General features: G+C 48.5%; 1 protein-coding gene across 15 annotated transcripts in view; it reads left to right on the top strand.

The window, feature by feature from the left end:
- TACC2 (transforming acidic coiled-coil containing protein 2) overlaps positions 1-14820 on the top strand; it is a 205304-nt gene that overhangs the window by 28065 nt on the left and 162419 nt on the right. For 14 of the 15 annotated variants that reach the window (XM_067709185.1, XM_067709184.1, XM_067709180.1 and 11 more), the window contains exons 3-4: positions 1035-1094; positions 11753-11865. In XM_067709185.1, the coding sequence (XP_067565286.1) occupies positions 1035-1094; positions 11753-11865 (173 nt within the window). The remainder of the gene's footprint in view (positions 1-1034; positions 1095-11752; positions 11866-14820) is intronic. The other variant, XM_067709176.1, reaches the window with a different exon arrangement.

Raw genomic sequence — 14820 nt, 5'->3', positions numbered from 1 at the left:
GATTGATTGATTAATGGACTGGCCATTTAACTTTCCAAATTTCGGTTTAATCAGGACTGTTTTCAGTTGTGAGAGACAGAAGCCCATCTCCAATGGCCACAAGCAGAGAAGGGGCTCGTCTGGTTTATAGAATTGAGAAGTCCGCGGAGAGGGTTTAGCTGTAGTAAGTTACTGAGTCCAAAGGGTCAAAAGATGACGCTGGAGATCTCTCCTCCCTGGATGTCACTCTGCTTTCCTCCATGATACCCTAGTCCTTAGAGAGGTGCCCCAGCCCCACAGGCAGCTCCACGCTTCTTCCAGCTAATGGCCCGGCCTCTGATTAGCTCTCTCTAAGGAATCTTATGGGCCCTGATCTGTCATGTGCCCTCTCTTGAATCAATCACTGTGTCCCCAAATGTGGGACACTTTGATTAGCCAGCCTGAGCCACATCCCCATACCTGTAGGGGAAAGGTGGGCCCTGGGTGATGACGGTCCCATCAGTATGGCTTTAGAGCATTTTCTCAAAAGACAAAAATGTAGCACATATCCATGAAGTTTTTTCTGACAGCTTTTTTCCTCCACATCCCCATTGTCACAACCCTATTACCCCACACCTGGCTCACTTGCAGACACCTGCAAACTAGTTTCTCTGCCTCCACCCCCTCCCCCATCCCACCCACGCTCCCAGCCCTCTCTCTCAGAAGCTTTTTCTCTGCGAAGATGCACTTGGAGGTGCCTGCAACCTGCCTACAAGTGAACTCTTGGAAGGAAAGGTGCAGGTCTGAATGAACCTCTGTTCACAGATTAAGGACCAGGTGTTGAGAACCAGCCATGTCACTGGTGCAAAGGATGAGAGACAAGCCTGCTGAGTCCAGGCCCTTGCCTCCTTCATACACCCTCGGGCTTCAGGTTCCTCTCCCTCTGTTGTCTGATTTCCCCTGGGTAGCCGTGGGGGAGGTAGGAGCACCCCCAGCAGGTTAGGCTCTCGCTCTGGTACTCGGGGGGGATACAGTTCACTGTGGCCTGTCCTAACAGCAAGACACTTTGCTTTCAGCAAGAGGACTCCGGCTTGAATAACATCATCCTTTGGCCTCCAAACCCTGAACCTCTGCAGGTACTGGGAGACGTGCTGTGCGTGGCTTGCTGTCAGCCCCCTTCCTACCTCCTAGATGGTTGCAGGCTTTGGGCGTGTGTGCTGTGTTCGTTTGCATTTTTAGTTTTTCTCCTCTTCCTCCTTCTCTCATCGCCTCCTCCCAGCCACCTCAAATAAGTGATAAAACACAGTAGAAATCTTCAATATATGTTTGGATTTTTAAAACTAACATTTTGGCGTGTCTACCCAAGACCTGGCTCGTTTGATATGCTTTGAGATGCTGAATAAGGCTTATGTGCTCAAGGTAACGCAGCTGCTAATACTTACCTTTCCAAACATTTCTACTTTGATTTCCTTTGTCCTGGACGGAAGCTGAGCATGGGATGGCGCCCACCCCCCGCCCCCGCTGTTGCCACCAGTGGGCAAAACTGATCTGTCGTAAGGAAGACTGATTCCCCAAGTGCTGCCAGTGTCGTTGTGCATAACACAGCTGGCTGTGAGTCCCCTAGTTTTAGCCCTGCTCAAAGTGTTTGCTGTCGGCTGGACAGGAGGGCAAATTGGGAGCTATGCATCCCTTTCATGGAGATGTTTCCTGGAGACAACGTCAAGGTTGGTGTGTGCTGTGGGTGTGGTCAGGGTGAGGCAATAAAATGTGACTTGCTGTGAAATCCTGGCACACCCAGGAGGAAGAGGAGTGTTAGTCACCCACGATGTGTTCCTCGCCTTAAGGAAAGAGCGGCTCCACCCCAAGGGTGGCTGCCAGAAGGTCTGCTTGGTGCTGTTGATGAAAATACTCAAAACAATCAATAATAAGAATAGAAAAGAGTTTTATTTGAGCCAAACTGAGGACTATAGCCCAGAAGCCAGCTTCTTAGATTACTCTGAGAAAGTACTCCGGAGAGTTGTCAGCAGAGGAATGATATGAACTGAGGGGGTTGTGATTGCTTTGTTGAGAACAGTCTTTAGGGGGCAGAGGGCAGAGGCAGAGGAGGGACATTAGTTAAGATGCTATTTAGAAGTCAAAAGATAGATGATTATGGCTTGGAATGAGGTGGCAGGGAAGGGGGTTACTGGACTGGGGATATATTTTGAAGGCAGAGAGAAGAGGCTTAATGATGGATTGAATTTGGTGGTAGGGAAAAGAGCAGACTCAAGAATGAACCCTAGGTGTTGGGCCTGAGCCACTGAGTAGATGGGAATGTCATTTCCTGAGATGGGGAGGATTGGAGGAGGGGAAATTTTAGGGGGAAGGGAGAGAATCAAAGGTTCTGGTTTGGCCATAAAATCTGAATGCCCATTGGGAGCTGCAATGGAGACATCTAATAGGTGTTTAGATACACAACAGGTGGGGCTTGAGATGTATATTTGAGTCATCAGCACAGGTATTTAAACCCACGTGACTGGATGAGACCACCTGGGAGAGAGTAAGAGAGTTGGAAAAGGGGACCCAGTTCTAATTCCTGAGATGCTCCAACATTTAGACATAAGCCCAGGGGGAAGTGTGGGAAAATCTTTGAAGAAGTTGGAGATGGCTGAAGACAAGGGAAAATGAGGGACCTAAGAGATCATGAGAGTATCAAGAAACAGAGAGTGTACAGTGGCATCAGATGCTCCTGGGCTATAAGGAGCAGACACCTGTCCACCGATGTGACAATATGGCAGCCTTTGGTGACCAGGAAAACTTCATATTTCCCTGCAGGCCCCTGACAAGCACAGTTGCAGTGGAATAACAGTGACGCGGGTTGCATGGGGAAGGAATGATGAGGGAAATGGAGATAAGGAAGTAGAGAGAGGTGTGTACATCATCCAAGAAGTTTTCCTAAGAAAGGGAGCAGAATATTGGGACAGTAGCTAGTGGAGAGAGTTGCATGGAAGCTTTAATTAAAGACTGAAGATACTAGATGCCTGCATGGTGATGGGCTTGAGGGAGAGAGGCAGGGAATCATTGGAAGACGGAAGAGAGAAGGGTCAACTGAAGGAAGGCTGACCTTGAACGTTTGCGAGGGAATGGGATTGGAGCAGAAGTGGGCTTAGAGGAGAGACATTTCCACCACTGTGGACTGGGGGAGGGAAGACAGAAGCTGATACCCCTCAGAATCGAGGGGGGGAGGGGGAGGAGCTGAGGGAGCTCTCTTCCCATGGCTGATAAGGATGCAGAGAAAGGAGTGCATGTGTGCGGGGGTGGAAATGAGGTCAGATGAGGAAGGGGGTGTACTAAGCATGGAAGTTGGGGGGATAACAGGTACTTGGGGAGACTGGGCCCTGAAACCAGGGTACGAGGCATGGTAGGACCTCTCATCATAGTCTCTTGGCAGTGGGCCAGCAAATTAGCTTTAATGATTTTTGCTTTTGAAATTTTTTGGCAGCAACTGATTTGTCGAATTAATTAATGACCAATTTTACCTTAAGAAGTCAAGTTTACTAACATCACAATAGTCCTATATCTGGATCCTGCTGACAAGTCACAGTTATTTCTACTTTCATCAGAGCAAACTCTATTTAAACGGAAATTTAGTGGCGTGGCCTTGGTTTCTTGTCTGTATTGCCAAGGGAAGAGGAGTCATTGAGGGGGAAATTCACACACGCAGGCTGGACCAACTCCATCCATTTATTGAAGGTCCCTTAGCGACTGAGGCCTTTTGACCTCAGACCCACCCCCTCGTGGATGCCTGTTGCTGCATGCTGGGTCCTACTTGTTACTCCTGCTGCTTCCCTCCACTGACTGACTCACTGAGGTCTCCTGGCAGGCAGGCTTCTCTCAGGGAGCACAGAGCAGCCTCAGTTACTAGAATGCACAGTGGTGACTTACAGCCAAACCCCAGGCCTTTCCTTCCTGGTGATTTCTCTTCCTGAAGGCATCATATATGTCGGCTGCAAATGAGAAGAAAGTCTTATGTGTAACCAAGGCTGTGGAGGGTGACTGGCTTGGGCATGGGAGGGCACAGTCCAGTGAGAGGTCAGTAGACGAGCACTGAGCCAAGGGGAGCCTGAGCTGTCTCTGGGAGTGTCAGGGTCCTAGCTTGTGTGCCCTCTTTGGAACAGAGGTGGAGGTGACATAGTAATGAGAGGTTTCATGAGCCCTTTCTGGGGTTTCATGCATCGTGACTTGCATGGATTTATGGTGAAATAAGGGACGTGTCAGCCCACATCCCCATCCTGAAAGTGGGCATGACAGTGGTTCAGTGTTCTTGCCTGAGTGCTCAGTTCTGGGTAGCCGTCCAGAGGGCACCTGAGCTCTGAGCACATGGATTCCAGAGCACAAGGGCAACACCTATCCTTCGGTGGCCGCTTTACCACCTCTGAACTTCCCCTTGGCCATTGGGTTGTCATGATACCCGTTTACGGCTCTGACAGTGTGGAGAGGGAAAGAAAGACAGTCAATCCTATTACTATAATGGCCTGACTTTAAAATACATGATCATTAAAAAAAACTCTTTTAAAGCAATTCCATTGTCTTGATGTTTCTGTAGTTTGAGTCCCGGGGTGGGGCGGGGAGGATTTTCAACTATTGAAAGTGTGGTCAATGCTGTGAAGCAAGAAGACAGACGCAAAGACATCTGACGTAGCACTGGGTGTCCGAGAAGGCGCTTTGGGGGAGCTGAAGGACGAGCAGGAAACCAGAGGGAGAACCAGATGACTGAGGGCAGGTCACTGGGTGCGGCGCTCCCTGCAGCTCGGACCTCATCAGGGCAGGTCTTTCTGGTTCCGGCTCAGTGTTAAAGAGAGAGCTGGGCCTGAGGTTCGTCCCTGAAGGCGACCTCAGCACTGTGGTTTCAGACTGTGGACTTCTCTGACATCCAAGAGACAGAGGACCAGGAGGACAAGGGAATCTGTTCTGAGTGAGCCGTCCCTGGGCATGTTTCTGCAGGCTGAGGTCTGTAGAAAACCTTAGGCACTGTGTGATTTCATTTTGCTTCTAGATAAACGTCCCCTAAATATGTGCATAGGTTGTTTAAATCTACAGATGCTTGGGGTCCCAAGTTCAGCTTGGCGGTGTTTCTCTATTTCCTGAGGAACCCGAGGAACTCAGCATTACGACAGCCTCAGACCAGTGCCGGCAGAAACAGCATCCTCTAATATTCTACAGGCAGTAGGTGGGCACCTGGGATGATTTAACTGTATTTAATGAGAAAGAAATTGAACAAAGACAATTAAACAGCATGAACTCAATGCTGATGACAGTGGGGAGAGCTCTTTTATTATGACGTCTGATGGCGCAGCCCGGAGGGTTGATGCTAATTTTCGCTGGAGTGATTATCGAAGTTTGTGAACTGCCTGGCTCCACGTCTGGCCAGACGCATCTTCTGAAGAATCTGATTAACTATGTTAGCTTTAAGCTGAGATGGGCACTGGGGCTCTTGGTTAAGGAGTTTCGAATCGGTTTCTTCTCTATCATCATAATAACTAGAATACGTGAGTGTACACTGTGATCTAGCCTTGTGTTTTGTGCTTCACAGGTATTATTTTATTTAACCTTCAAATCAACCTTGTAAATATGATTCCCCATTTTCCAGATATGATACTAGAAGGCTAATGGCTGAATAAACACTAAAGCTTGGCTTTGAACCCACTACACCTAGCTTCCTGCACCCTTATTCTTTTTCCTTTTTTTAACATCTTTATTGGACTATAATTGCTTTACAATGTTGTGTTAGTTTCTGCTGTATAACAAAGTGAATCAGCTATACGTATACCTATATCCCCATATCCCCTCCCTCTTCCTGCGCCCTTATTCTTGAATCAAGCCTCATGCTGCTTTAGCATGAAAATGAATAGTTGTAGAAAAATTCTACAGGAGCAAAAAATAAGGTTTATATCTGCATTTCAAGAGCAATCAAGTAAAAGAAATCACAGGATGTTACAGGCCGTCCTGACAACCCGTACTCTTTGAACAGAGACTCTGCTCCATTTGGACAGTTTTTTGCCATATTGACAAATTGCTTTAATCGCCCACTGAGGCAGGCAGGCCAGGGGTTGGGGTCCCCATTTTATAGACAAAGAAATAGGCTCCAGGAATTCCCTGGTGGTCCAGTAGTTGGTACTTGGCGCTTTCACGGCTGTGGTCTGGGTTCAATCCCTGGTCAGGGAACTGAGATCCCGCAAGATACGAGGCGCGGCCAAAAGAAAACAAAAACAAAAAAAAAGAAAGAAAAAATAAATAAGTAGGCTCCAAAAGGTGAAATGATTTGGGTTTTCTGAACTTATCCAGCCCTCTTTAAACCATATTGCTTCTAAAATATTAAATACATACAGGATGTTAATATTAAGAGTGGTTTTGAAGTCTCAGAGGTTTTCCTTTCCCCACAAACTCCAGACGTCAGAACATGTCAACTCTGGCATCTCTGAGGTTCCTGGGTCCTTTGAGGGTAATTCCTACCACTTTCAATGCCGATGCTTTTGAGGAAGGGAAGGTAGATATCATTTATTGAACGTTATCTCTCATTCATTCACTAAACTCTAAGTTCCATGAGGGTAGGAACCATGACTCTTTTATTCTAATTAAACCTTTTATTTGGGAATATTTTCAGATTTATAGAAAAGTTGCAAAGATAGTCCAGAGAATTCCCCTACTCCTCCCCCAGCTTCCCCTAAAGTTAGTATCTTATACCATGTCTTTTAAAATCTTCTGTGTCAACCTAAAGCCTAGACCAAGCCCTTCCTGAACATGAGGCAGCATCACCCAAACCCCAGTGCAAACTCAATTCTCTTATTTTCTCCATCTTCTAAAGGAAGAGTGGGGCTTCAAACCCAGCTCTCACTGACTCCAAAGCTTGTTCATTTTTCCTACCACGTCATACCACGTTACGTGAGAAACCGTTCCATTTGGGGAAGCCTAAAATTCCACCTTGGAGCCTCCCCCTTCTTGGCCTGACAAAGCGCCTGTGAGGAGAGCTCGGGAGGTGAAGAAATGTTTGGGATGATCTAGCAGAACTGGCCTAAGCATTTGCCTTCCCTTGGCAGGGAGGGTGGGCAGCCCACTGGCCCGAGCACAGAGCATGTGTTCGTCCTCCATGTTTGGCAGCCTGGTAGTTGTTTCTGAAATCCGACTCCTAATGCCATGGGGATGACCTTTGGTCTACTTCCCATCATTCACCTGCAGTCACACTGCTCCCAAGAAGCTCATTCCAAGAGTGGGCGACTTGGCAAGACATTCTGGGCCTGATCTAACCATGTTCATTAAATCTCTTTATTGGCATGACCAGTAAGCAGTGGTCTAGAGAGGTGGGGCGCATTTAAGAGGTAAGGTCTGGGGAATTTTTCTTTTTTAATGAGGAAACACTGTAGCTCTTGATAAAGTGTATTTTCCAGGACTGGAAAGTTGCTGCAACTGTTTGAAAATTGCTTTAAAATAAACCCAGAGCTCTGGAGTATTCCTGAGCCAAAGAAAGACTGTTTGTTTACTCAAGCAGTGGCAGCAAAGGAAAGATTTGAAGAAGCGGTTTGAAGAGTCAGTTTGTCACGTGGAGGACTGCCGATTTTTTTTTCCAGGCTGCTATTTAGCAGTGCAAGGGGTAACTTTAGAAATGTACGCTATTTGTAGTGACACCTGTTGACACAGCAGACCCCTTGGGATCCTGTAAACAACAGGGCTTAGTACTGTTGCTAGGATGGGGAAACTGGACAGGGGTTGGCTGGGTGGGAGGGGTGGGGGGGGTGGGGGGGGTGGGGGGGTGGGGTGGGGGGTGGGGGGTGGGGGTGGGGTGGGGGGTGTGTGGGGGGGTGTGGGGGGTGGGTGGGGTGGGGTGTGGGGGGTGGGGGTGGGGTGTGGGGGGTGGGGTGTGGGGTGGGGGTGGGGTGGGGGGGTGTGGGGGTGGGGGTGGGGGGTGGGGGTGGGGTGGGGGGTGGGGGTGGGGGGTGGGGGGGTGGGTTGGGGGTGGGGGCTGGGGGGGTGGGGGTGGGGGTTTGGGGTGGGGGGTGGGGGGGGTGCGGGGTGGACTCTAAGACACTGTAGGAAATGTGGCAGAAGCAAGAGCTCCAAGGACTGAGTGTGCTTCCCTCGATTTGCAGGAGTGGCTACCAGAGTAAACGGGAATAATCTACTTTTCATACATTCAACAAGTATTTCTAGAATGCCTGTCTGTGCCAGGGCTATTCTAGGCATTGACTCTAGGCCTCTGTATCACATTGTTCATAAACGTCCAGTTGTTTTAGTTCCTCTGAGCATGGCAGGAAGATGGCAGGAATCACAGGCAACTATTTCCACTGCTTGGTGAGGCAGCATAAAGTAGGGAGGGGTCAAGGGCACAGATTCTAGAGCCAAACCGTCTGGGTCCAAGTCCTGGCTTCACCACTTCCAAGCTGTGTGATTTCGGGCAAGTGGCTTAACCTCTCTGTGCTGTGATCTTATCAGTAAAATAGGATTGTTGTAAGAATTGAAGGAGTTTAGAAATATGTTAAACACTTAAAAGAACAGTACAGATTTCCCCGGCTACCTGCTATCTGAAAGTAGAGCATTCTTAGGAAACCTTTTGTAAGCTCAAATGGCTTAAAGCAAAGAAGCGATTACCTTAGGACATTTCTTGCTAATGGATGCACAGAATAAATTGAATAAAGCACAGACGCTCACAGGCACATTTCAAAGCTATGGTGACTTGATGCTGTGATGCTGAGTGTGGTTCCTGGGGAAGGAGCTTGGCGGGGCCCCTCTTGCTGCTGCTGGGGGTTCTCGCTGCCTCCATACCGGCTTTGCTGCAAAACAAACACTGAATGCTGTTTTTGCTTTTTGCCTCTTTTCATAAAAGCAAAAATCCTCTTGGGATCTCTTTTGGTTAGCGAAAACAGGTACAGGTCTTTTGTAATAAAAAAATTACATAAAGCAAACATGAAAAGCAGCGGTTACCTGTACGTGGCACATAGAAAGTGTTTACAGTGATAAGTTTGCTACTATTGTTATACCAGAAAATGTACTATGTAGGCGTTGGGTGTCATTATTACTATGCAAAGAGTATTGGACTTCAAGGCCGGAGACCTGGCCAAGCCACTTAACCTTCTGTTTCTCATCTGAAAAAATGGAAAGCATTATTTTACCTGCCTGTCTAGCACACAGGGATTTTGTAAGACTCAGAGGATGTGAAATAACTTTGCAAAGTGCAGCGTGCCATTCCCATGGGTAGTGCTATTGCCTTTATTTTGACTCCATCCAGGGATGTTTTTGCTGGAGAGAACTGCAGATTAGCTCTTTATTAGAAGGAGAGGTGGCCCTGAAAAGTGAGAAAGGTCTATCCTATTTCGTTCTTCAAAGACAAATCTGAGCCCTTGTTATACTTCCTTTGCCTGAGGAAGTTCAGCACATGGTTCCCTCCCCCCTTTAGTCAGAGCAAAGATCTGCCCCCCTATTCCATCTGTTGTTTGCATCTGTCTGAGCTGTTAGACATGTCAGTGTGTTTCCAGAATTTCTTCACCTTGATCGTGGAATAAAGAGCAGGAGATTTATCTGTTAAATTATTTGCAGGTAACGGGGTGATTGAAAGGGAAGCCTGGCTGCGGAAGGTATTTGGAGCTGAGGCCTGCATGACAGTCAGACAAGTAGGAACTGGGTTACAATTTTAAAAATTCAGGACCCTGATATGAAAATGTCACTCACTCTGTGCTGTGATTCTGGAGTTATCAAAGTAAAAATTGTAAACCATGAACCCCAAGGTAGTAATATTGTACAGATAAAGAACCTTCCTCAGAAGAGTCAGGAACACTTGGAGTTTGAATTTACCGTGATTTGAAGTTTGTACTGTCTTGATACTGCCCTAGAGGATAATTGCTGTCCTGGAGTCACAGATCAGGAGACTGAGGCCCACAGGACAGGGCAGCAGCGCTCGTTACAGGGAAGGGTTCAGCCAGCATGGAGATCAAGCCAGCCTGGGGTCCGCAGGCCCCGCTTTGGTGAGGAATCAACCCCAGTTGTTTGCCTCCATTGAAGGCATAGAATAGAGATGCCTTTCCTTGGCTTTGGGCTCAGAGAGAATTAGGTCCATCCAGACTCCACTGCTGTGTGATCTTGGCCAAATACTTAACCTCTCAAAGCCTCTGCTCTAAAACAGGGACACAAATAGCATCTTCCTCATCAGGTTGTGGTGAAGATTGAATAGAAGGCTCCTGGCCCAGCGCCTGGTACATGCTCAGTAAACAGATGCTATTATTATTGTTGTGTTATTATTTTCCCCCCATTCTGTCTCAGCAAAAGTGAATGAAGATTTTTCTAATTGTGGTATTCCTGTTAGCACTGGAATATATGGGTCCCTGAGAGCTGAAGCATCTTTTATATCTTCCCTCTGGACACAGCTGGGTGAACACAAACAGTCAGCTGTTCAGAGAAATGCACCAGGTGGGAAGCATCTCATCTCGGCTTTTCTCTACCTGCTGGCTCTGCTTTCCTGCTACAGGCTGCCGGCCTCCACAATGGCTAGGGACAGACTGCCGGTAACCCTTGCATTCATATTCTACAGAACCAGCCACCAGATTTCCGTCCCTCTTGTTCTTTGGGAGTCCTGAGGAAGGGCCTGTTCTTAATTTGAGTCTTGTGTGCATCCCGATAGGCAGGGGTGTGGAGCAGTAGGCTGGCGTTTCCGTGAGAACCTCAGGGACGGAGGGTATGCATGGAACAGGTCTCTAGAAGAAGGCAGATCTGGCCCCGAAGATGTGTGTGTTGTTTCAGGGAGGGGGGTTCAGGAACACTGCTGGGAAGACAAATAAAAGACAACTGCGGGGCTTCCCTGGTGGCGCAGTGGTTGGGAGTCCGCCTGCAGATGCAGGGGACATGGGTTGGTGCCCTGGTCCAGGGGGATCCCACATGCCGCGGAGCGGCTGGGCCCGTGAGCCATGGCCGCTGAGCCTGCGCGTCCGGAGCCTGTGCTCCGCAACTGAAGAGACCACAGCAGTGAGAGGCCCACGTACCGCAAAAAAAAAAAAAAAAAAAAAAAGACAACCACTGCTTTGGGGAATACTTCTGGGGGTTCCTAAAAGTCCTTTCCCCATTTCTGATATTTGTATCTGACTTAAATGAGCACAATTTAAATTGAGTTTTAAAAACATCTCATCTCTTTCTGTCCTGTGATTTGAAGTTTTGACTGTGCTCTAAATGTTTGCATCTTGACTTTAAAAATCAACTGAACAGCAGACAAGCTTATTGCGAGGGTTTAAGAAAAGACGACCAACTCTCAGAATGGTCAGGACCTCAGTGAGGGGCCCTAAGGTTCCCAGGGTCCCTCATTTTCTTCCTTCAGTTTTTTTTTTTTTTTTTTCAGGTTTCCAGCTGAATTCTGGTGTGCAAAACCATGAGGCAGGGGAAGGAAGTGTGTTTTCATCTAGGCAGTGCCCCAGACGAGACACTTGAAGATCTCAGATTCAATATCCCACTTTCTTCAGGGAGCAGACGACCCCCAAAGTATAATGTGTTTCCTAGTCTCAGTTTCTTACTAAAACAGTTAACCTACTCAGCTGGAAGTCTCTGGTTTACTGTGTTTCTCCTCCATTGGGTGGGAGCAGGGGCCACGGTCGCTTTGCCCACCGTGTATCCCCAAAGCCTTGCTCAGCGCCTGGCACAGAGTTGGTGCTCAGATGGGCGGTAAAGCACACCAGAAACCTGGCCCTTGGAATGTTGTGGTCAGTGGACCATTGATAAAGTCTCTGTGTTTTCAAAGACTCTTGTTTGATTTCCTTTCCAATTTCTCTTTCTTGTCGCTCAGAGGACTTCCTTGGCTCGGAGTCCAGGATCCGTGGAACGGCCTGGGAATGGTCAGAGTGCAGAAACGAAGCCGGAGGAGAAGCCCAGAAGCAATGACCGCAGAGATCTGCCCAGGTAGGACCAGGTCTGGAGGACTGACCCAGCCCAAGGCATGGCCAACTCACTGCCTGTTCAGAGTTTGTTTTGCTCTATTTACTTTGGAAAATTTACCCTAAAATCCATGATGTGGTCCTTGGTGGTGAGGTGCTCCAGGCTGTGGTTCCTAGACCTCTTTGTGACTGCCTAGATGCATGATGGGAAAAGTAATGTTTTCCTGCCCAGGGATGAAATTAGTAATGATAGGCTTCCATTCCACAGCACGCCAGGTCTTTTATCCTCATTGTCAGAATTTACAATAAACAAGATCAAGGCTGCCAAGGGGCTTAACAGGGGTGACTAATCTGTGGCAAAGTTGGGGTCTGTATTCTAGCGCGGAAGCCGAGGTGGGCACCAGAGGGTGAGACAGAGGATTCAAAGAACAATCGCTGAGTCTCAGGGAGACTGTGCATGAATTTCAGAAATCAACAAGGCCACACCGCCACAGTGGAACGTGGCCAGTGCAGGTACGGCCCACTGGTCAGTAGTCCCTCGTTTTGACCCGCAGTCAGGTCCTGATTTCCCCGCTAGGGCTACTGGGAAGGAATCCAATCGACTCTCCCCAAGTAGTGTTCAGCAGCCACAGTTTTGGGGTCAGTCACGAGCAGAGGGTGAGCAGAAGTGAACATTCTGTCCCCAGAACGGACACTGGTCAGGAACACTGGTGTCAATTAATAATTGCCTGTGGGTTCAGCACATGATCTGGTCAGAAAAACCCTCCTGAACAAATAAATTGAAGCCCAGCGTCTGGGAGGCTGTAGTTACAGGCCTTAAAGGAACAAATGAACAAAAGCTTCAAGGAGCAAAAATGCAAAATTGAGTGGTACACACCCCGCCCCCCAAATCCCCCATCATTGACTTCAGGTCTCAAACGCTTTGCAATCACTTTTCACGTCAAGAGTTTAAGCAATATTTTTTGCTTTGAGGGTCATGGGTGAGTAAGAGCGGCCCCTGGTGGCAGGAATTTCCACGCCGGCTGGTGTCATTTTCTGGGGGGGGGGGTCTTCAGTTAATGCGGTTTCCAGAGGAGAGGCTCTTTGAACCTCTTGGCATGAACACTGGATTTCTTTAGGGCAATGCTGATCCTGCGGGGCAGAGGATTCTTTTTTGTGGAGAGAGGCACAGACTATGCCTTGAATGGCACCTTTGATCTCAATTCTTTGTAAAATGGGAGCTTCCTTTCCCTCCCAGAACCCCATGGCTGCTCCACCTTCATGAACTTTTCTATCAGGGTAGCAGGACAAAGGGTTTAATATTTGGCTCTAACTAGACTGGATGACAGTCTAAACTGGCTCCCGGTGATATGAATCTAATGATCTGGAATCCTACACAAGCGAAGTCACTGCTGGCTGAGACCCAAGGTCCAGCTCTTCCATCCCCATCCTTGTGAGGTTCTGGGATTCCTGGACAGGTTTGGGAATTACTTGGGGCCGGTGTCCCAGCTGGCCTGGGGAGTAACAGCAGATCAAAATTCTTTCGTTTCTTGTTCCTCAGCTTAAATCAATTATCTTTCCCTTGAAGAAGAATTGTCTCTCATTGGCAGGCAAATGAGGTGCCTTCTAAGAGCAAGTTCAAAAAAGCAACTTCCTGTTCACAGTTAAAAACATGATTCTCCTCCGTAAATGTGCCCATGTCTGTTGTGCAAGGCCCTGCACTAACTAACTCAGAAACTAGCAAGAGGAGGCCAGGGAGTCAGGATGTTTACAGGAAGAGAGAGCGAGCATGGGGTCCCCTGTGTGCTATTTCAGTGGGGCATGCCACCCTTGGCATCCACAACAATGATAGCATTTGATTAGGATTTGACGTTTATTTTGCAGACAGGCACTAGAAACTATGCCAAATGCTCTATGCCTGCAAAATAAAATTTTATTTTCTTTAAATAATTTATTTCTGATTCTGAGTCCTTACTTGGCCAGGCTGGCGGGAATGCCCATGTCAGCCCTCCTTGGGAACCCCTCTCCTGACCTGGTGTATCGAGGCCATCATCTGTCCCCTCGTCACCCCATCACCACTGAGATGTGCACGTCTCAGGCCACACTGTCTCTCCGGCCCTATGACTGTGCTGCTTTCACGATACACTTGGCACATGGGGTCTTTGGTGAGGCTGGGAGCCCATGGTCATTCCCTTCAGTCCTCTGGGATCATCTCCCCCGTGAGCCTGAGCACGCGCTCAGGAAGCAGGGAGGGAGTCCCGGACGTTCCCTACTTCCTAGGACCCTTCCATGCTCTCTCCTCATCATCCTAAAATGCGCTTGTGGCCTCCTTTTGCCTCAACGGATAGCTAGCATTTTCTCTTCAAAGGACGTACTACATATTTTTACAAAAGATGGAAAGACCCATTGCCCTCAAACTGTTTCTGTTTTCTACTTGGAAAAGCTCCAGAGAGAGAACACAGAAAGGCCTGCAGTGGGCCTGCTGGACCGGGAGGCAAGGGAAGCATATAAGGAGAAAGGCACGTGTTCATACTGCCAAAGATTGTCCCTCTGCGCAGGTGTGATCTCTACTCTCCAGAGGAGGAAACCGAGGCTTGGAGCACTATGCCATCAAAGCCCTAGTGGGGAAAAGTCCATCGTTTCCCCCTGGAAGCTCCTCTTCCCTCTGAATACACAAGAACAGGCTTCGTACATCCCCAAAGAGGTTAGCTCTTCATCCAGTAGGGAGTCCCCTCAGTTTAGCTGCTTTGCTTTCCAGTTGCCACACGGTGTCGCTGTTGTAACTTAGCCCTGCATTGGCCAAACCCGTGCAGAGGCTGAGCAGTGCCTCCCAGGTGCCCCGCCTTCCCGGTGCCCCACCCTGCGTAAGTCCCTGGGCTCCTGCGAGAGTATCACCCCGCCCTCCTCTGACAAGCTTCGCCCGAGTTTGCACCTCTCACTGCTCAGCGATGTCCACCCTCGAGCACAGCTGCCCTGGAAACTTGCGACTGGACTGGTTCCA

Source organism: Pseudorca crassidens, chromosome 16 (genome assembly GCF_039906515.1).
Source record: "Pseudorca crassidens isolate mPseCra1 chromosome 16, mPseCra1.hap1, whole genome shotgun sequence".
Taxonomy (NCBI): domain Eukaryota; kingdom Metazoa; phylum Chordata; class Mammalia; order Artiodactyla; family Delphinidae; genus Pseudorca; species Pseudorca crassidens.
This window is presented reverse-complemented; position numbering and strand designations above follow the sequence as displayed.